Source organism: Theobroma umbraticum, unplaced genomic scaffold (genome assembly GCF_002168275.2).
Source record: "Theobroma umbraticum cultivar Fairchild unplaced genomic scaffold, ASM216827v3 scaffold_12.0, whole genome shotgun sequence".
In the NCBI taxonomy this organism is placed as follows: domain Eukaryota; kingdom Viridiplantae; phylum Streptophyta; class Magnoliopsida; order Malvales; family Malvaceae; genus Theobroma; species Theobroma umbraticum.
In genome coordinates, this window is record NW_018397272.1 from 1,076,874 (window position 1) to 1,098,910 (window position 22,037).

Below are 22,037 nucleotides of genomic sequence, written 5' to 3' on the forward strand. Positions count from 1 at the left end.
AATATTTTAAATAAATTACCAATTCTTAATATTTAAAAAATAAAATAAAATAAAAAATTAAACATAATAATATTTAAATTAAATAAAATAGTAATACTTTAAAATATTAATGATTAAATTATAAATTAAATGTTAATATTTAAATAATCAATTATTAATATTTTAAATAAATGATCAATTATTGATATTAAAAACATAAACTAAAACAATTAATCAATATTCTATTTAAAATAAATAAATTATTAATATTTTAAAATATTAATGATTAAAATCTAAATCAAATTTTTATATTTAAAACATCAATTATTAATACTTAAAAAAATGAAATAAAAGATTGATCACAATAATATTTAAATAAAATAAAATATTAATATTTAAATACTAATGGTTAATATTTAAAAAAATAAAATAAAATAAATTTATCATAATAATACTCAAATTAAATAAAATATTAATATCTTAAATATTAATGTTTAAATTTAATATTTAAATGATCAATTATTAATATTTTAAATAAATTGTCAATTATTAATATGTAAAAAAGAAAATGAAAGATTAATATTATAAAATATTAATGATTAAATTGTAAATAAAATATTAATACTTAAATTATTAATTCTTAATATTATAATTAAATTATTAATATTTAAAAAATCGAAAAAAGTAATTATATATATAATAAAAGATAATTTTTTTTTATTTTTACATTATTTTATTTTCACATAATAATTATTTTATTTAATTTTTATCTATTCCGTTGATCCAATGTAACTTAAGTAGTTTTGCGTGAAAAGTTGCAGTTTCTTAAGCCAAATAATTGTGTCAGGCATGATTCTCTGGGTTCCATTTTTCTTTCCGGACAAGCAATTTACTGATTTTTGGATCAAGCCACTTTGGTTACATAAATTGTTTGTTTCTTTCAAGAGAAGAGTTAATTTCTCCCTTTTATATATAGTTATCAATGTCTACTGGCAGGATTGAAGTATGGGTCAATCATTGGGATGTTTTCAAGTGGATCAATCGACTGTGGCTGTCAAGGAACACTTTGGTAAGTTTGATGAGGTGCTTGAGCCTGGATGTTACCGCTTGCCCTGGTGTCTTGGCTGCAAGATAGCTGGTATTTTAGACTGAATTTGGACTGTGCTTCATGCCTTCATGTATATTCCATGATCTGGAGCTCTTTGCCACCTTCACTTGTTCTTTGCAGTGTTTCTTGAAAGTCCATGGCTATGTAGATTTCTTTCAATGCCCACCATTTTGATTTTTTCCTTTCTTGAATTTGATTTATTATACTGCCTCAGGGCAATGTCTTTGTCAATGTGGTTGCATCTGTTCAATATAGTGCCCTGGCAGATAAAGCGGCTGACGCTTTCTACAAGCTCTCAAACACCAGGGGACAACTCCAATCCTATGCTTTTGATGGTAAGCTTAATGTTTCAAATTATAGTTGGAATTAATTAAGGTGTACTCAATTGTCAAGTGATTATACGAACGGTATACTAGTTTGAGCCTTTTGGGCAACAAAAATTTTTATAAACATGTTGATCTAACAACTAAAATTGTATATTTTCAGTTATCAGGGAAAGTGTGCCAAAACTGAACTTGGAACAGAAGAATTCTATTGCAAAAGCTGTGGAAGAGAAGCTTGAGAAGGTAATGTATTAGTTTGATCAGTAATGAATATAATGATCCATTACACCTATTAGTACAACCATTGTTCATTGTTCATTCTTCCTTTTGCAGGCCATGCCTGCCCACGGTTATGAAATAGTACAGACACTAACTGTGGATATAGAGCCTGATGTTAAACTGAAGAAAGCAATGAATGAGATAAATGCAGGTAATACTAATGCTCCCTTGAATGAAATTTATATGCTGGAGGGTTGAACCATTTGTTAACAAAAGTGGTCTGGTTTCTGTATACCTTTTTTTCTGAAATTTCTTTTGAATTGAAGAAAGGGAGAACTTGAGTTCACGACTTACAACAATTTTGCAAAGTTATGCCCCAATGACCAGGGGTATACCATTACAAAATTCTCTCATTGTCGAATTCCCTGGACACTTTCAGAAAGGAAACCACCCCAAACACCAACAACGAAAGCAGCCAACCCCACTAACATCTGGTAGCCACTTGCATCCAAAAAACACCCTCATAGAATGAACAAAATGAAAAGATAACCCCTAACATTGAAACAGTCCCCTGCATCAACAGACACCACAATAATCATGCAAAGAAAGACCAACCAATAGCACTACCATTACCCGTTAACCATGTAGGGACGCCCCATCTTGAGCAACACCATCATAATCATCCCTACTAAAAATAAAGAAGGTTTTGTTGGAGAGTTCGGTATTTGGGAAGATGATAGATGGTCATGGGAAGTGGAACTAAGAAGGAGGCCTTTAGGATGGGAAGAACATCAGTGGCTGGAGCTTAAAGCCACTATTGAGGAGTTCCACCTTTGTAGGGAACTAAAAGACACCGTGGCATGGAAAGGATCGGCCATAGGGAATTACAGTGTTAAATCCTTTTGTAAACAGTTCTCCTGAAGGATTGTGGGGAGGATAAGACTTGGAGAAATATTTGGAAAATCTAGTGCCTCACTGTATTGAGTATTTTGTTGGTAGGTGCTGCACGAGAGAGTTGCCGTCAAGCAGGAGCTAGTGAAAGGAACTTAATTGACCAGGAGGGAGCTGAGTGTGGGCTTTGTAAGAGGGAACCTGAACGGAGACACCTGTTCCTCCATTGTCCTGAGGTCTGGCAAGTGTGGATGAGATGGTGTAGAGAATGGGAGGTTACTTGGGTTGTCCCAAAGGATTTAATCAACTCGTTTAATACTTGGAATACTGGTTTCGCAGGGAAAGGGGAGATTAAATCTGCTGCGGTCCTTTTATCTATTTTGTGGTCAGTGTGCTATATAGAAATGATACGGTCTTTAGAAGAGTTACTTGGTGTGCTACCGGTTTTGATTTAGTTAAACTCAGATTGCCACATGGGCTCAAGCTAAGTGGCCCCTTTGAGTATGGCGTAGTTAGATACTTATAGATATCCAGCTGAGGGTGCAAAAGTTAAAAGAAGGGAAGAGATCCAGAATTGTGAAGGAGTGGAGCAAGCCGTACGAAGGGGAGATGAATATATATGTGGATGGGGCAGCTAAAGGATGCCCTGGGGAGGCAGGGATTGGGCCATTATGAGAGATGAAGAGGGAAACATTAAAATTGTCTTCTCAAAAGCTATAGGAGTAGAAGATGCTCGTGTGCAGAAGTCAGAGCAATTAGGGAGCTTCTTGACCTTTGCTGGTTCTAAATGGGCTGCCACTCTCACTCTTGTTTATTGAAAGTGACTCAAAAAATGCTGTCAAATGGACTAACAACCCATCTGATGCTCTTGGGAGGCTTAGAAGTGGATCCTGCACTATGGAAAGGTTGAAGAAGGAGGTTAAGAAATGGGACATTAAACACATCTACAGAGAAACTAATCAATTGCTGATAGCCTTGCCAAGGGAGCGGTGCAGGGTCAGGCTGACTTGTTGAATGTCTATGACTAATTTCTTGTGTTTGGGTTCTGACGTGCATTGATTCTTATCTGGGTCTGGTGCACTCTGCGGTGCAGCATGAGAGGGTGGCCGTCGAGCAAGAGATAGAGAAAAGGAACTTAATCGATCAGGAGGAAGCTACGTGTGGCCTCTACTTCTTGTTTGTGTCATTGTGTATCTGTGGTACTGCTGTGTCGGTTAAAAAGTTATCTCTGACTGTGTTTTAGATGTTGGTGGGAAGCTCTGTGTCTATTCTTTGCGTTCTCTAGAGGGGGCTCTTGGATGATGTTCTACTTTTTGGCCATGATGAGGTTCTGGTGACATTGACTACTACTGTTGTTTGTGATTCATGGGTGTGAGTGGTGGACTCTGGTCTTTGAGATGTGCAGGAGATGCTGATGGTTGTCTTTGAAGAGCACCTATTGATTGTGGGATTTTATGGCTCAGGGGCTCTTTTCTGATGCAGCCACCTGGGGAATCTGGGAGTTATGGGGCTGTGTGTGATCAGTGATGCTTGGTTTGTAAGACTTGGTGGCTGGTGCTGTGATGATTGAGGACTGTCAACCCCAAAAACACTCATTTATCTATCACTCTGATAGAGCTTCACTAGTATTATACTTTTGTTTATGGATTTATCCAGAACTCTGCTTGTTTTTAAGATTATCTGTGTTGAGATGCTGCCAAGTGCTCTTTGAGCAGCTGCTCCTTTTGTAATTTTTCAGAACAGGCTCTTCTTATGATAGCTTGCATGCCAACAGGAGTCTCCAAATCTCAACGTTGAAGACTCCACAGGCATTTCAGCTTATCATTAATAAACACTCATCTTTCAAAAAAAAAAAAAAGAGGAACAGACCTACTCAAACTCACGGTTCACGGTTCACGGTTCATTTGCAATTGATTGCCATATCTCTTGTTCTCTCTTTTCTGTTAGGTTCATCCACCCAAATATTGAGCAGATCAATCTCCCTACCTATTCCAGATTTTGCAAGGTTATCAGCATGTTGGTTGGCCTCCCTTCTTACATGCTTGATTGCCTAATTTGCTGTCGTTTTTAGGGCTTCAATATGGAGCACCCATTTCCTTAACCTCCATGGAGCTGATTTTGGCTCCTGCACTCATTTCACGGCATTCAGTGAGTCGCTCTCCACTAACAGCTTGTGAGAATCGCACACTTCCCGGATAGCGAGAACTTTAGCTAGACTTGAGTCCCCCACCCCTATGGACTTCGAAAACATCATTCTAATTTCTCCCTTGGAATTCCTTAGTAACACAGCAATTCCAGCTTCATTTGTGATTCCACTTGCAGCCCCATCGCCGTTCAATTTCATAATTCTATCAGTAGGTTTTTCCCACTCAGTCACTGGTCTGGCCTTCTTAACATTTTTTATAGCAGCTCCAATACTTGGTTCAACAAATGTGTCTAGTATCCTCCCGTACTCCCTTGGCCACTTGGCTTTAGTCCATGTAGCCACACGCAGTTTGATCAACTGATAGAGCTGGTCATGATCCCATGGTTTGCCCTCAAACACAACATCATTTCTAGCTAGCCATAGTGACCAAACCATAGCGTACATTGCCATTTTCCAGACTTGAATTTCTCCTTCCTTTGTGACCACCGCATTCCAAGCAGTAAATAACGTAGCCATGTCTTTAGGTTGCACCCAAATAATGTCCAATCCCTACACCACCTAGTCCGAATATACCATGACTCAAAACAGTTAAAAAAAAGGTGATTAATTGTTTCAGGAACCCGATGGCAAAGGGGGCAAAATGCTGCATTGTTTCTCATCAATCCCCGTATCGCAAGTTCATCCTTGACAGCCACTCTTCCTTGGAGTGGCTGCCACATAAACACTTTGATTTTAAGAGGAACAAGATTAGCCCATATGTTTTTCCATGTGCAGATTTCTGTCTACTTAAGCCTTGTTTCTTATTAATGAATAGTATACTATTGAAGTCCATAATATATCAATGTGTTTGCTGCTTTTTGGTGAAAGTCCATGCGCTATCCCATCGTTTGAGTATTGATTCTTTTTTCCCTTAACTGTCACAATAGCTGCTAGATTGAGGATGGCGGCAAATGAAAAGGCTGAAGCAGAGAACAGACAGCAGATCAAACGAGCTGAAGGAGATGCAGAGTCAAAGTACTTGTCAGGACTTGGCATAGCTCGTCAGCGCCAGGCAATTGTGGATGGACTGAGGGATAGCGTGCTGGCCTTTTCTGAGAATGTTCCAGGAACAACAGCCCAAGATGTCATGGATATGGTGCTGGTGACTTAATACTTCGACACCATGGAGGAGATTGGTACATCTTCAAAGTCTTCTGTTTTCATTCCACATGGACGTGGTGCAGTCAAGGACATATCATCACAGATTCGAGAGGGGCTTCTGCAGGCCGGCTTCTGCAGGCCCATGCTACTCAGCACTAGAGGGAGCATAGGCTTTTGATTCATTGACTTGGTAAAACGTTTGGTCTCTAGTAAACAGATCGGTAGCTAAAATTGAGACAATAAGCACAAGTTTCTTTCGCATGATGACTAAGAAATGGGTTGTTGGTAAGTAAAACATAGAATATTGTGGCATATAATTGCAAGCAACATTTTAGTTTAAAGTGTAATCTTCTTTGCAATGTCCACCCTCTCTCTCTTTCTTCCTTGTCCTTGTGTTTTAAGAAAGCCATTATCTATTTGTTTATGAAATCTGATTTACCTTAAGAGCTAAAATTTAATTGGTGTCTATTTTTTTTTTATTTTTTTTCTCTGTTCAAATGGACAAATTTATATGTTAAATAAATGAGAAAAACAGATTGCGTGAAACCCAATGTTCGATGTGATAAGAACTTACTGAAAATACAAAGGATGTCATGATTAGCGAAGAGTTATATACATTGATTCCCTCTTCGTTTTTTTGTTTTTGAGCTGATACTAAGTATATCAACATCCATTGACAAGTACATATACTCACTAATTAATCCAATTATTGACTTTTATGCATCCAAAGCATAATAGTGAGTGGCAGCAAATGGTATTACATTAAATAAGAGGGCATTGTCTGCTGACTTTCATTAGTTGGAAACTTGACAAATAAAATCGATGAATCTAAACATAGGATTTAAAAAAAAAATTAAAATAAGAATTTTAGTGAATTGCATTCTTTAAAGAAATACGGTTAGCAGATTTATCCGGCTGTATCTATGCCATTATTTATATCATCCTTGTTTTCCTTTCCCTTCAAACTACCCCTGGTGGTATGTTCTCTCTCTCTCTCTCTCTCTCTCTCGGTGGTTCAGCATATGTGCTTGTATGTGCAGTGCAGGCGCCCTTGTTGGTTTTTTCTTTTGGTGTGATTAATTGAAAATAATTTCAAATTCTGAAGTCTGGAATGTGTTTCTGCTGAATCAAGTCATGGCCAAGTGCCCAAGTCTAATTGTTTCATTTGAGGCCGAATTTAATCTTATGTTTATCTTGGTATTTTTGCCAAAAGAAGCTGAAGGATGCTTGATCTTTGTCAGAAGCTTTTGGCAGCATTTTGCTTTAGGATGCTTATCTTCTAAAGACCTTTTTTATCCTTCTGCTTTTCCATTAATGCTGGGTTACTCGTTGGTGTTAATACTTCACTATAATCTCCTCCTTCTAAGTCTAACCACATAGAATTTGCATCTGGTGACCTATCTTCAAGATTGGTTGTTGGTCCAGCAAATAAACCTTTGGTTTCAATCAATATAAACTAGACTATAAATTTGGCTTCTTGGCCAAACCAACAGGAAACTTTTTGCTCTCCAAGTGCTCAGGTGACGGGGTGTCAAACTTGAGAATGCTGCTACATGAATTTTGTGGATTTTATACCAGAAATTTGTTTTCTCTCTATATATTTCTTTGTTTCTGTTCTGATGGTTTCTTACTTTCTTCCTTTCTTTTTATGTTGTTTCTCCATAGGAAAAGATCATATAGAATAGCAAAAAGATATAAAACGGATGGGCAACCTATTTTGCAGTGTACAAGTTGACCAATCAACAGTTGCTATCAAGGAAAGTTTTGGGAAGTTTGATGAAGTTCTTCAACCAGGATGCCATTGTTTACCTTGGTGTCTCGGAAGCCAGCTTGCCGGCCATCTCACACTCCGGTTGCAGCAGCTAGATGTGCGTTGTGAGACTAAGACAAAGGTTTGTTTCTTGTTAAACTAAGCAGAAAAATTCCTTCCAAGCCGGCCGGTCTACCTCTTGGCTTACATGATGTTATCAATTTCCAGACTAGATAAAATACCACTACGCAACTTGTCCATATCATTCGATTTTGATTCACAATGGCTCTTGCAGGACAATGTTTTTGTCAACGTTGTTGCATCTGTACAATATCGTGCCCTGGCAGAGAAGGCGTACGATGCTTTCTACAAACTTAGCAACCCCAGGACACAAATTCAAGCCTATGTTTTTGATGGTATAATCAAAACCTTAATATAACTAGTTTGTTGCCGAATGGTACCAAGAAACTAAACTTCAATTTTCCTCTTTCCTTTGTTAATCTTTAGTTATCAGGGCAAGCGTTCCAAAGCTTGATTTGGATGATGCTTTTGAGCAAAAGAATGATATTGCTAAAGCAGTTGAAGATGAGCTTGAAAAGGTAAAAGCATTTACTTCTGTTAATACCGGCTATGAATTCTTGATGTCCATATCAACTTTGTTGATAAGCACTGTGATTTTTTGTGATTGATAGGCTATGTCTGCTTATGGGTATGAGATTGTCCAGACCCTCATTGTTGATATAGAACCGGATGAACATGTGAAAAGGGCAATGAACGAAATTAATGCTGGTGAGTTATTGTCCGCAATTTGGTCTTTCAATCAAGTTACGCAAATTATAATGATAGAATTTTTACTGTGACGTGTAGTTGTTTCATTTGGTGTTTGTTATTCCTAATTTTTCACAGCTGCAAGGATGAGAGTTGCAGCCAACGAGAAAGCAGAGGCCGAGAAGATTATACAGATTAAGAGGGCAGAGGGAGAGGCAGAATCCAAATATCTATCAGGAGTTGGTATTGCCAGGCAGCGCCAGGCAATTGTTGATGGCCTAAGGGACAGTGTGCTTGGCTTCTCGGTCAATGTTCCAGGGACTACTGCTAAGGATGTTTTAGACATGGTCCTCATTACCCAGTATTTTGATACCATGAAGGAAATTGGGGCTGCCTCTAAATCTTCATCAGTGTTTATCCCACATGGACCTGGTGCAGTTCGAGACATTGCAACCCAGATCCGAGATGGGTTGCTCCAGGCATCTCACCATCATGAATAAAAGCCTTATATGGTTGAGTTTCATAAGCAACAAGCTACTGTTATGTTAAGATTACGTCAATACCTGGGAAGTCATCTAACGGATAGCCAAGCTTTACCGGCTATCCTTGGGGGTTTTGAGTGAAATCTGCACCCAGTTCCTCTGTTTAGAAATATGAATGTAATTGCTGTTTGTATGGTACCTCGTAATATCAACTAAGGAGATAGATATACGGGTCATATTCTGTTTTTCTTTTCTTAACCCCATTTCATGAAATATTATCAAGAAAAACTGTATGGTGCTCACAATACTACGTACTGAAAGACTTTAACGGGGTGGAAGGGAAAGCTAGAGAACCAAACAAAGGGAGCCACACAAAATCTGGACCAAAGTTGGCAACTCAAAACTCAGGTACTCCATGAGTTAAACAAGGGATGATTAAAAAAGTAACCACATAGTTTAAACCACTATGCCACCTCTATTTCTTTTTCTTTTTTATTTTTACAACGAAAATCCACTGACATGAAGAGTAGATGGCAACACCATGAAAGTCAGTCTGAACAGACTACACTGCAAAATTCTAAGCCTACCATGCTCTTCCAAAATGAGCTATAAAGCTCAAGGCTTCAGTGCCAAAGCAAGTCCAACCTTGGCACTCTTGTCAATGGACTTGGTATCTACCTCTCCAGAAACGGTAAAGAGAGATCTAGGGCGCCACTCGTGCTGGATGAGAGCACTTGCCTTACCAGCATTGTTCACCCGTGCCTTAACCATGGTCAATGGATCCAATGCATGTTGTGTCCCAACTGTGATGGTATTCTCATTAGTTGAGAAGCAATGGGTCACCTCAGCACCAACGGCAGTGTTAGTGAAGGGATTCACTATATGATAGTAGGATGCATTAAGAGAGTCACCCTTTTCATTCCTGCATCAATAAATAAGAAAAATATTAATAACTGAAGCATATATACTTGTACAAATCAGGCACCTACAGACAGTTACACAGAACAGATTACATACAGAGCCACTGAAGCAATGAGATCTACATTGGAGAAGCTCAATGCAGCATTGCATTTGGTGAAGTTCCCAGTCTTCGTGTCAAATGAGAGATCCGTACCAAGTGCAAGAACATTAGTTCCAAAAACACCTGAGAAGTTAACTATTGGATTTGCAGTCAATCCAATGCTTGAGCTTATCCCAGCATAGTCATGCAAATACTGGAGTTCCACCTGGTAGGTAATCACAAACAGAAAGATAATAACATTGGTCATCACCATCATGAAACATTTTAAGTAACACAGGTTCCATAACCATGCTAGAGGTAGTTATCACATGTTCTACAGCTTCAAAGCAAAACCAAGATATTGGAAGTTTCTGAGGCTATAAATTGAAATTTGAAGACAGCATTGTCTAACCTTGCCAGACCTCTGATCAGGGACTCTGAAGCTAAAGATTGTCTTCAGACCGGGTGCAGGTTCATCAACTGTTATGGTGGTAAAGAGCTGACAAATGAACACTAGTTTAGTAAAATGTGTAATGTTCAACAAAAGAGCTTATAAAAGATAGCAGCCCCATAAATTCAATGGAAAAGGACACTATGGGGAGAAAGGTGAACTACAAAGTCAACCAAAGCAATCATTCAACAGGACAGCATTCCCTCCAAAGAGTTCAGATGTCAAAAGTACATAATGCTCCTCTGTATTCTATATAATTTTATCAGGTACATAATGCTCCTCAAATATGGTATTCTATATAATTTTATCAAGCACCTTCCACTAGTTAAAGCAGAGGTTTGGAATGAAGAAGGGATGAGCCAAACAACTAATTTTCTTAAAAACATTTTTATAAAAGCGAAACAGCTGAAGCATATCTAATAGAAGCAAATAACATTAGATCTCACTTGCAAAAAGAAAATTACCAAGCACTCAAACTTATACATCAATAAACTAGAAATCAACAAAAGAATAGATGAAATACTTACATTGGAGCTAGTGTCCACTTTGATATCAGTTGTGACATTCCTATTCTTCAGCTGGGTGTTAACATCAGCCACAAAGAGATCACCTTTCTTTGTTCCAGCAGAGGTAATTGCCTAAAATAAAGGAAAAGAGAAGATAAACCACCCACAATGCCAAAGAATCCATTAAAGTCCTTGTAGCAGATGGAGAAGTGAACATCTTACATGATGCATTACAGTCAAAAGAATAAGATAACCATGCTAAAATTATCAAATATAATCCTTCAATAATTTGAGCATTAAAAAATAACAGCCAGAAATGCACTGAAATCAGCTACTATAACAACTTACAAACTCAAAAAATCCCAAAAAAAAGTAAAACATGTATCTTTGAAGAACAAATCTGATAATGTAATTGAAGTCAGCTTTAATCAACATTCTTTCATCTTATGAACAAAACTCTACACTAACAGATAAACAAATTCCAAAAACAATGTAAAAATCAGCACTTGGTCACTACAACAAATAACACATGCATTTGATAAGGCTGAAAAAACCCAAAAGAAAGCCAAAAAAAAAAAAAGATCACAACAATATCATAAAATGCCACAAAACTCAAAACTTTGGTTCACCAAAGTAAAGCATCCGCAATTAATTCTTTAATACAAAAACAAAATTTTGAGCAAAAATAAAATCAACCCAGAAATGAAACCAAAACTTGAACCAACAAAGCAAAAAAAGAAAACTTACAACTCCAGTTGGAGAGAAGGTGGTCAGAGTGAACTTTTGGTCAGTCTGATAATCCTTGTAAAGAAGATCTGTAAAGTCCCAAAATATTGAAAAAGGGAAAACAGCTTTAAAATTAAATTACAATATGTATAAAAATTGGAATTTCTTAGTTCAAAAATTGAACTTTTATACCTCTGGCTTTCTTGCCGATGTCAGTGTAGAGACCTGGACCCTTGCCCATGATTTTTCGTTTTTGGAAATAGAATTCTCGGAAAGAATGTGATAGAAAAACAGAGAAGAGAGCAGGAAAGTACAGGTGGAGAAATAAATAGCAGGAGCCAAAAACCCTAATTTCACCATCCTTTTTTGGGGGTTGGGGTTTTGGTTAAAATATTGTTTTATTGTAGGACAAAAAGGTGGGCCGTCGGATGTTGGAGGTGAATCGGTTTCTTGATGTCTTCACCGTTGATTCCTGATTGACAGACAAGAAATGGACTTTTCTTTATTATTTCTTATTACTATTATCATAACAATGAAATGGTAATAAGATGTTTATGTAAATTATTAAGACAAAGCTTTTTGTGTTTTTGGGTTTCAGGATTATTAAATTAAATATTTGAAGAATATTGGGATGTCTATAGTATTTTCCACTTAGAAATTAGAAATTGTGAAACAAAAAGGAATTGATGTAAAATGTTGCCACCGAAAAAGTTAATTATATGAAAATGACATCACGTCTATGGAGCTAGTCTAATTGCCCATTTATTCACAATTTTACACTAATAAATTTCATTCCAGTTACCCCTTAATTAACAAATATAACTTTTATGACAAATTAACAGCTTTAGTCCATTTTTTTTTCTATTTTATTTTATTAACCATAATGTTTTAAAAAAAACTTTTCACATATTCAAGAAAATTTAAATAAATTTTTATTTTTTAATTATGTTCATTCAAATTTTTTATTTTGAGTTAAATAGGACTTTATAACTATTGATTGACTAACAAATAACAATTATTTAATAAAGATGCTATTGGTCTTTTTATATTCATATGATGTTGACTTACATAATAAAAATGTTACTGTTATGATATATTAACATGTCATATCACTATCTATTATTATACGTCAACATGCTATGTTAGCAGTAAATGATATAAAATAATAACTAGTATTTTAATTAACAACAATAGTCAATCGTTAATCGTAAGAATTTATCTGATTCAAAATAAAAATAATCTAAATATTTCAACAGTCCCTGTACTCATGTATTTTTTTTTAATTTTAGTTTATCTACTCAAAATCGTAACAATTTAGTCCCTTAATTTTAAAAATTACTTCAATTTAATCTTTTTAATTTTTTTTTTCAAAATTACACATCACAAAGCTAATGCCATTGTTGATATGATGTTAACATGGCATTGCTTGTTGATGTGGCATGTGAGGTAAATTGAAAATACTGACGTGGTCGTGTCATATCACGTTGATATGCTAATGTGGCAGTGTCATGTGGCATTGACATGCTGATGTAGATATGCCACGTGACATGTTAAGGAGGCATCAAGTGTTACACTTTCCTTAAACACCCATTTATGTCATGCCACATAGCATGTTCGGAGGGTGACACATGGCATGATAAGAAAACGACACGTGTCTTTTCATTGTTTTCTCTAAATAAGCATAATAAGCTCCTTGCTACCTACTTTAAGCTATTATCTTTGATTATATATTACTTTTGTTTCTTTTCTTTTTTTTTTCCTCTTTTCCATTTTTCTTGTTTTATTTTTTTCTCTCTTTTTCTTTCTCTCTCGTCTCACCTTTTCCCTTAAGGACTAGTCGCTAGTTATCAGATGTTGTCGTCAGTTGCCAGTTGATAGCCACTGATCGCAATCGTGGCATGGCATGACATGTCCAGTGACTGTTGACTGACAATTGACGATCGACGGTTGACGATGACGTTCAATGATTGGCGGTCGATCCTTAAAGGGGAAGGTAAAGAAAGAAAAAGAAGAAAAAAGAAAAAGGAAAAAGAGGAAAGAAAGGAAGAAAAGAAACAAAGGCAGTATATAAAAAATGGTGAGGGTTTAGAGTAGGTGATAAGGAGCTTATTGTGCTAACACATAATATTTTTAGAAAAAAATAGGAGACATGTATCACTCTCTTGTCATGCCATATGTCACCTTTGGACATGCCACATGGCATGACATGGATGGGTGTTGATGGAGAGTGTGACATGTGATGCCCTCTTTGACATGCTACATGGCATATCTACATTATTATGTTAGTGCCACATGGCATATCAGCTTTGTGAAGGGAAATTTTGAAAGGAAAATGTTAAAAGAACTAAATTGAAGCAATATTCAAAATTAAAAAACTAAATTGTTACGATTTTAAGTTGAAGGACTAAAGCAAAGAAAATGAATAAGTATAAGGACTGTTGAGGTATTTTGATAAAATAAAAGTATAAGTGCTTGATTGAATATAATAAAAGAATAAGAGTTTATTTAAATTTTTTAAAATAATTTAAGAAATTGTTTAAATATTATACATTTCTTTTTATCATAATTGAGTCATCCACTCTATGTTTTTTTATAATAACAGTTGTAATATTAGATTTTGTTTCTAAATTTCATATTGTTAGATAACATTTCTTGAAAATGTTGGTTTTCGGAAAAAATTGATATTATTATTGAATTAAAACTATGCATGTAGTGTAGGACTAGGAAGTTGATTTTCTGGTATAGATGAAACTAACCATTTGTTTATATAAGTAATATTTATGAATTGGTTTGGATGATAAATATGAACGCATTAGATGTTAAATTCAGAAACAGAGAAGTAAGCCCAAAATTTGGTATTACAGGGCGTGTAGATTGCGAGGCTTGCATGGTAGTTGTTTGATGAATATATTCTGAAATCTCAATGAAATATGCTGCAAAAAGGGGAAAAAAAAAACACATCCGATGCTTTTAGCAGTCACATGGAGACTAGTTGGCCACGTTCATTATGCACAAATTGTGGACAGTTTTAAGCATTTTACAGACAGGAGTAATCTTATTTGTGGGAACGACAGTAATCTATCTATCGAATCTTCAAAAATATATAAGACAAAGAAGAAAAAAAAAAAAAAAACAACCTGCAGCATTAGCTAATGGTAATGCACACATTCACATCACATTTGCATTCATGTATGAGCACTTAAATGCGTGTATTACTTGCAACCTAAATCTAATCTTATTTGCTCAAATTTAATAGAAATTAAAACGTTGGTCACGTGGAACTGAGATGAAATGTAAATTTGACAACACAATACCCACGAGGGGAAAATGTCGGATGAATTGGCAGGGTGTTAGCAGAACTTGGGGATTTGGAGATGGAATGAAAGAACTTAAAATGCCTATGACTTATTTTAATTGTTATGAGCTGATGATCAGCTTGCTGGTATTCATGTTGCAGGCAATCTCAAACAGATGATAAAAGAGTTAGCTTCAGCAATGCTAATTCTGTTGTTTTTCTCAAATTGAAAACAAGTAAAAAGCTATAATAATAATAATAATAATAATAGCTTTTGGCTTTTAACTCGGCAAGCATGTTAAATGTAACTTGTATAAATATAGTTTTTCTTCCCGGGAACCAATCAACAATGTCAAAGAATTTTCAGAAAACTGAATTGGACATCTACATCCATCTATTCAAGTTTTGACCCTTCCCCAGAACTGATGTCAGGTGTAGAAGTTACTGTTTCTGGAACAACTGAGCAGAATTCTCCCGGAATTCAGACTGCTAAAATTAGGTAGTAGACCAATGCTACAGGTAAGGCAATGAGCAAGCCAAAGATTACCCTGAAGCCAACAGAAGCAAACCTCATCATTTAAGGAGAAAAACCAATAATAAGACAGTGTTGAAATACTTACCCCGTGCTCAAGACATCGGGATGAACGTTGTACTCTTTAGCGAAAACAAATGGCACGACTCCTTGAGGAAGAGCTGCCTGCAATGTACATCATATTGTTTAGCTTTCATCCTTGATTGCCGGATTGAATGAATAATAAAATTGACTAACCTGCACAATTGCCACTCTCCATACTTTGCCTCTAAGTCCGAGGGCAGCAGAGGATGCTGCCATCAGAGCAGGACCTGCCATGAATTTCATTGCCATGGCTACTGCTGCCTTTCGAATACCACATGCTATTATGCTCGGCCTTGACGCCATAAATAGACCTGTTAAGTGACACCAGCAGGGGTTAGAATTGATGTGTAACAAATTATTGATTAGGTAAATATGATTGCTTCCGCCTCATGGTTCAAGTATTACCCCCTTGTAGAATGGGATTTTAGGAGTTGCAGAAAGGGAATGGAGGATGGATAATTGAACCAAAATATATAGATGCGACTGGGTGTGTAATCGTACCTAAGCTGAACATAGCCATGCCAAGTCCTCCGCTTGATAATATTGCTATTGATTTTTCAATAATGGCTGGGAATTTTATGTTCCACCTACAAGATAAAGAAAGTTATCAATTACCAATGATCCTTATCAAGATGAAAATCACATATCTGGGTTTAAAATTTTCTCTAATGCTCCTTCTGTAAGCCCTACCTGAATTGTACGCTAGCCCAAATAAGACCCAGCAAGGTTGCATGGGTATTAGGATTTGCCATGAGCTTCTTTCCCACTGTCAATAAAATGAGCATAGCCTTCGATTTCCTTGGTCTGGTGTGTGCCTCTTCTCCACCCTCTTTCGCTTGTGCTTCTTCAGGGGCCTCTAGGTCACCTTAATTCAGAAAAAATAACAGCAAGAATATAATATATAGAAGAAGGCCTTTTATTCAGAAATCAAAATCATAGCTTAGTAGTCATTCTTGGTACGAAAATGCCATTAATTATGCCACATGCAGTATACATTATTCTATCTCTCAATTTTATAATTCTGGCCATATTTATCCGAAGGATCTTACGTGATCCACGTGCAAGAGGAATGAAGAAAATTTAACTGAAAAAGAAAACATAAAAAAAGGAAAAGAAAAGAAAAGAAAAGAAAAAGAGAGATGTACAGAGACCTCATTGCAAAAGAGAGATGGAGAGAAACCTATATGCATTATGGACACTTGATGTCTCTTTCATTACTAAAGTTGACTGAACTAGCTTGAAATTCAATCAACCCCATTGATTTTTGGGAGTTCTAATTGAAGTTTTAGATGATAAAAGCTCAAGCTTATAAAATTAATCCATGTTTATATGCAATACAAAGTTTGGATGTCTACCTGAGTCTTGTGAAGGTGGTGTCTCAGAGGCTGCCTTTGTGGCGTTTAGCTCAAACAGAAACAACAGTATATTGTACCAAATCAAGCTTTGTAGGACAACTATCTGAGCTAAGAGTGTAGCTGATTTATCTCCATACATGGCCCTTAACAGCGGAATTCCCAGGATTAAGGTGTTCGGCAAGGTTGATAGAGAGAGGCCAGTTATGATCGATGGTAAACCTCCCCGGGAGCTGAACTTTTCCATGGCCATTAAAAACAGAAAGGCTAGTAGTTTTTGAAGAAAGTCAGCAAGTATGAGTTTCAGGTTCATCTTGTAGGGGTTGTTTTCTGAGATCACTTGGAAAGACAATAGCGGGATTGAGAATTTAGCTACAAACTTGTTTATGCCTGCACATTGTTCTGGTGTAAAAAGCTTCCACCATTTCACAGAGGTGTAGGCCAAAATCATGGCAAAGTACAACGGGACAGTGGCTGCGACAACATGATAGACATCTGCCAGGGAAATCATGGTTAGCTAGTGATTGAAGGGTTGTACAAGAATGTACTGCTTTTCTATAGAACCTTGGTAGTGGAACTCTTTATATATGCTCTATTGGTTGCTTTGTCAGATATAAAATGTTAGGCAGGATCACCTGCTGTGCAAGAAGCTTAATCAAAACGTTTCCTTAATCCCCAGAATGACCTTAGGGCCTAACCTCCTTGCGTCAGGTTGCAAATCCTCATTATTGCCTTTTTTACATGAATGACTGGGATGCTTATTCATCTACTTTTTTAATGTTGTAATGGCTAAGTAATATATAATGCAAGACATGGTGATTATACAAGTATAAAGAACTTTGTTATCAGTAGAAAGTCAGGGTATTTTTGTCATCATAGGTCAAAAGGTTGATTCCAGTTTCCTTGTGATTATGTTATACTGGTTTATCACTTCTTTAGGGAAAGAAGGGCTAGATAGGGTAACTCTAGAAAAATCTTGCCTAGTAGGCTTTAATTTTAATGAATTCAATCTCAGAGAGCAAAAAAGAAGATTCATGTTTTCCGTTTCCCCTTTTTTGTTTTCCTTCTTTTGCAGTGATAGGGTCAAAAACATTGATAACGACCACATTCAATGCTAAATCAGAGACATCTTGAGAAAATCTCACAAGATCTTCTAAGCCAATCTAACCAACAGAAGTAACATCCAGTCAACTTTTGACCTTGAACACTTCCATTCTTCACAAAGTCAAGGAAGAATTCATTGTCATAATCATTCCAATGGGCATCATATATATGCCCATGTGCCCAAATGTTGTCTGTCCAATATCCATTTCTTCCTGGATGTATATCTACATGATGAAAATTATTTCATGTTCCTAAGTAAAAGGGGATTTAACTGCTACATCCTGTCAACCTAGGTATTCTTAGCTTATGAATGCAGATTGCTTCACAGAATTGCTTGGCATTAAGCTGAGGAACAAGGAATAAAGAAGTGAATTGCAAGGGAAGTAATTGAAGCACTGAGTTTATGACACTGGCAGGGAAGCATTTTTCTAATTATAGTTAAAAGTGTGAGAATAAGTGTTGGGATGAATTCACTTTTTAAAATGTGATATTTTGTCATAAAAAGTCCTCTTGTTTCTTTCTTCCTCTTGTTCATCAGGAGGAAAAAACCTCTACAAGAGTTCAATGCCAAGGGATCATTCAAAAACCTTCAAAAATTTCAAAAGTAGGTCAATATCTTCGCCTTAAGGCTTTCTCATACTTATATTCCTTGTTTGACTATAATAAATCCCATCAGGGAGTGTATGGTGCAATGGAAATTGATTATTAACAGGACTTCCACATCCGGGTGATTTTAGCTCAAGGTTTGCAAACAGATGTGTTTGCCTGTTCATCAGAATATAAGTCAAAACTAACGAAAGATAACTTTTTCCATGGATTACAAACACCTCACTTGCATGGTCTACAGCAGCTGTCTGATGCATTTACGGTGTCATGATTGAACTCGGTAATTTCCAATTGTCTCAATCTGGCCGATGAAGATTAGATTAAACAATCATTTCCTGCTAATTAAATCCTGTACGTGGACGAAGGAATGCCAAGAGATGGACTGATTTGAACATTGCAAAGCCACTAAAAGCGCAAGTACTAAAGAATTATGAGAAAAATTCCATATGGCCAGAAGGTCCAGAGGCTTCATTTTCATGGGCATCTTTGTCTGCTTGTTGTCTGGAATGCATGGATATGTAGGAGTACAATGTATTGCCTTACATTAAATATACTGAAAAATCATTTAGGGAATAAACGTGCCATTGGTAGGAAAAAAAGATCTTGACTCTTAGTTCCACTCTCTTTTGAGATTGAAGAAAAGAATGCTTTATTATTGTTATTATTATTATACAAACTCAAACTCAAACTCAAACTCACACGATATTGACTAACAAAACTACCTTGAAACCCCTCTATGATCTATTTTTAAATGTTGCAGGTCTTCTCTCTTTTTGACAAACTGCTTTTGCCTTTACTAATTTCCAATAGCTAAACAAATTAGTGAAGTAAAGCTTACATAACATTCCTTTCCCTCCCTGAGAAATGCTAGCGTTTTCACTTTTTCCCCTGCTTTACTTGTGTCCCTAAGTTTTAAATTTCTGACGTTGCTAAGTTTCCTAGCTTTGTGTTGACTGCCATTTTAATAAAGCTGAAATGCAACGTACTGTTTCTTGTCAATTCATGATTTTGTCATCATATAAGTTTGCTGTTTCTATATGATTTTTTTTTTATAAATTAATTCTTAAATATTTGGTTTTAATTTATTTAGATTCTAAAGTTAAATCTATTAATTTGGGATATTTAAGAGAGTTCAAGTTTTAGTGGCTCAGAGTAGAACTCGTTAAGAAACACTTATTTCTTAATCTTTTTTACAAAGCCATGTGCTTCTCATGTGACATCGACCTTTACATAAGGTATTTTAATATTTTGAAGTTACTTCTGTTATTTTATTACCAATTATAACTTTCTTCTTAGACCATGAAATTCTCTACCATTACAAATAATCTTTCTTAATAATGTGAAAGGAAATTTTTCGAGACATTAACATTGACTCTATTTAAAGCTTTTCTCGTTAAATAGTCTCTCTCTAACCTTGTTTTTTTTTTTTTGGTATCCATTATGCTTATATCCATCTCTTATTGTGAAGTACCTTCTTTGCACTACGTACGCTTCTTTTGTCCATCCTTGCTCAGTTTTTGGTCACTGGCATTGTACCATGGCTCTTTTGCATTGCCTACTCTACCTTTTTGCTTCTCTTCTCCTACTTATCCATCCCATTACTACAATGCGACACTACCTTTACCTTACGAAAAGAACCCTTCACATTTTGCCAACTTCACTGAAAAAGGATGATTACACAAAGTAATTGATGCCTCTTATTTTTAGCTAACAAGACATGGAAGAATTAACCAACTATCAACATGAGGTATCTTCTCATATGCATGCATAGATGAAAATGTTACAAACCACCCAAGAGAGAAAATATTGAAAACAAGATGATAGAGTACAATATCTAAAAGATGATGGATACTTTCTCCTAACTCCCTCACGTAGTGATTACACCTGAAAATCAACCTGATGCTTTAGAAGGTGTTGTAGACCTTGGTCTTAACAACGATGAAGAGGTACAACCTCATGTTGTTGATTTAGAGAAGGAAGGCACTACAAGGATAATGCGTATGCTTTTAGAATCCATATTGGAAACATCTTAACCTTCAACATTGATACTCTTATCCCCAAGCCAATTGTAACCTCATATCCCATTTTTACAAAGGAGGAGCTTTTAAACCTATTGGAAAAGAAGAATGAAATTTGAGCTTAAAACTTCCTCATTTACGTAGTATAGTAGACAAGTCTTATCTTAAAAACTATATTAGCCTTAAATATAAACTCTTTGATGGTAAGATAGGAAATGCTAAGGGACTTCTTTGAAGTTTGTGGGAACATTAGGTTTGTAAGGTTTAGATAATGACTTAAAAGTTGAAAGAATTTCCCAAATCTCTCACTAAAAAGGTATACACATCGTATGCCAATCTTATCTTGGTTTTGTGAGATGTTAGAGTAAATATGTAAGATGTTTTGTGAAAAAGTTCTTGTTCCTCAATCTTTCAATTGTGGTGTTCAAACTACAATACTATTTGTTGTAACAATAGTCTGCAAACTATATCCCTAAGAAATCAATGAAAAAAGAAAACTCACAATAGTTTTGGCTCTATCGATATAGTGATGGCTCACTGATATAAGTGGAGAGCCAGACCCAATCCTTGGCAGTTACAACCTTTTTCAACAATATACCACTAAAAACTAACCCCAATTGGCTTCATATGATCTACGAACATCATGGAAAGGTTGTAGACGCATTCATTCCTTGCAAATGTATGAAATTCGACCCTAGTATAAGATGTTAAGTTAGAAAATCCTTAAATGAGCATGTATGTCTCCTACTGTAAGCTTTTAAATTGAGTTTTAAACTTAGAAAAGTTGTGTTTTGAGATACTAAGATGTCTTCCAAAGTTTGATGAAAAAAGGAATCCAAATGGACAAGTTTTAAAGTTTAATTTTTGTTATTTAAGTTTACTTATCAATAAATATTCTTCATTTATCAATAGATACAAACCTAGAAAAGTTTCTAAGAAAATCAAAGAAGATCTATTGATAAATGTTCATCATTGATAGATCTATAAATAGATGAGCCTATATATTCATAGATGCATGGCATTTATCGATAAATAAAAACTTGAAAGCTTTCAAAATAAATCCTGAAAGGCATCCATCGATAGATGACCTCATCTATCGATTGGATGACATCGATTTCTGAAAATATATGAGGATAGAAAGCTATTTTCATGCCTTAAACTATAAATACCTCACTTTCAATTAAGGCTATTAGCTCTTAATCGATTTTTAGAGGTATTCTTTTCTTTTGTAAGGCTGTCTTAACCTTTTTTTTCTCTTAAATCACTATTTTTGAAAGATTTGAGCTTGGTTCTGTGTTTTAAAAGAAAAGAAGATATTTTTCACTCTTGAAACCTTTAAAACTTGGGTTTTTAATTTTGAAAACATTGTGTATTGCTCTAAATTTATTGATTTCCACAAACAAAGAACCTTGGATGGATTTTCTACTTGTTTAGAGCTCACCTAAGGTAAGGATGATGGATTTATGAATTTTCTACACATGGTACTTGTATAATAGTGAACTTAAGCTGGTAAATTAGTTTTAGAAGAATCTGAATAGATTTGAAAGAGCTTAGAAT

At 35.7% G+C, this 22,037-nt stretch overlaps 3 protein-coding genes and 1 pseudogene across 6 annotated transcripts; 2 read left to right on the top strand and 2 right to left on the bottom strand.

The window, feature by feature from the left end:
- The first annotated feature begins 984 nt into the window (after nt 1-984).
- On the top strand, nt 985-6,036 carry LOC110426806 (hypersensitive-induced response protein 1-like; annotated as a pseudogene). Its single transcript, XR_016351947.1, has 5 exons — nt 985-1,157; nt 1,302-1,422; nt 1,574-1,653; nt 1,744-1,840; nt 5,593-6,036. The product of XR_016351947.1 is annotated as a hypersensitive-induced response protein 1-like (transcript).
- Nucleotides 6,037-6,072: 36 nt separating this feature from the next.
- On the top strand, nt 6,073-9,092 carry LOC110426695 (hypersensitive-induced response protein-like protein 1). 3 transcript variants are annotated; one of them, XM_089785351.1, is made up of 6 exons: nt 6,073-6,091; nt 7,472-7,698; nt 7,852-7,972; nt 8,064-8,155; nt 8,249-8,345; nt 8,463-9,092. In XM_089785351.1, exons 2-6 carry the CDS (start codon nt 7,510-7,512, stop codon nt 8,822-8,824), a joined length of 861 nt encoding a protein of 286 aa, XP_089641477.1. In that variant the 5' UTR covers nt 6,073-6,091; nt 7,472-7,509; the 3' UTR covers nt 8,825-9,092. The 3 variants fall into 3 exon arrangements, with proteins under 3 accessions (XP_089641477.1, XP_021297653.1, XP_021297654.1); XM_021441978.2 differs by lacking the exon at nt 6,073-6,091 and adding an exon at nt 6,653-6,783; XM_021441979.2 differs by lacking the exon at nt 6,073-6,091 and adding an exon at nt 6,788-6,836.
- Nucleotides 9,093-9,241: 149 nt separating this feature from the next.
- LOC110426696 (mitochondrial outer membrane protein porin of 34 kDa) lies at nt 9,242-11,841 on the bottom strand. The gene is made up of 6 exons (XM_021441980.2): nt 11,682-11,841; nt 11,511-11,578; nt 10,785-10,895; nt 10,219-10,305; nt 9,824-10,032; nt 9,242-9,728 (listed from the first exon to the last, which is right to left on the bottom strand). The coding sequence occupies exons 1-6, from the start codon at nt 11,728-11,730 to the stop codon at nt 9,422-9,424; spliced, it is 831 nt and encodes a 276-aa protein (XP_021297655.1). The 5' UTR covers nt 11,731-11,841; the 3' UTR covers nt 9,242-9,421.
- A 3,227-nt stretch (nt 11,842-15,068) lies between these two features.
- On the bottom strand, nt 15,069-17,298 carry PIN8 (Auxin efflux carrier family protein). Its single transcript, XM_021441975.2, has 6 exons — nt 16,756-17,298; nt 16,091-16,265; nt 15,902-15,987; nt 15,554-15,711; nt 15,405-15,481; nt 15,069-15,332 (listed from the first exon to the last, which is right to left on the bottom strand). The coding sequence occupies exons 1-6, from the start codon at nt 17,261-17,263 to the stop codon at nt 15,266-15,268; spliced, it is 1,071 nt and encodes a 356-aa protein (XP_021297650.1). The 5' UTR covers nt 17,264-17,298; the 3' UTR covers nt 15,069-15,265.
- Between the last annotated feature and the right edge of the window lie 4,739 nt (nt 17,299-22,037).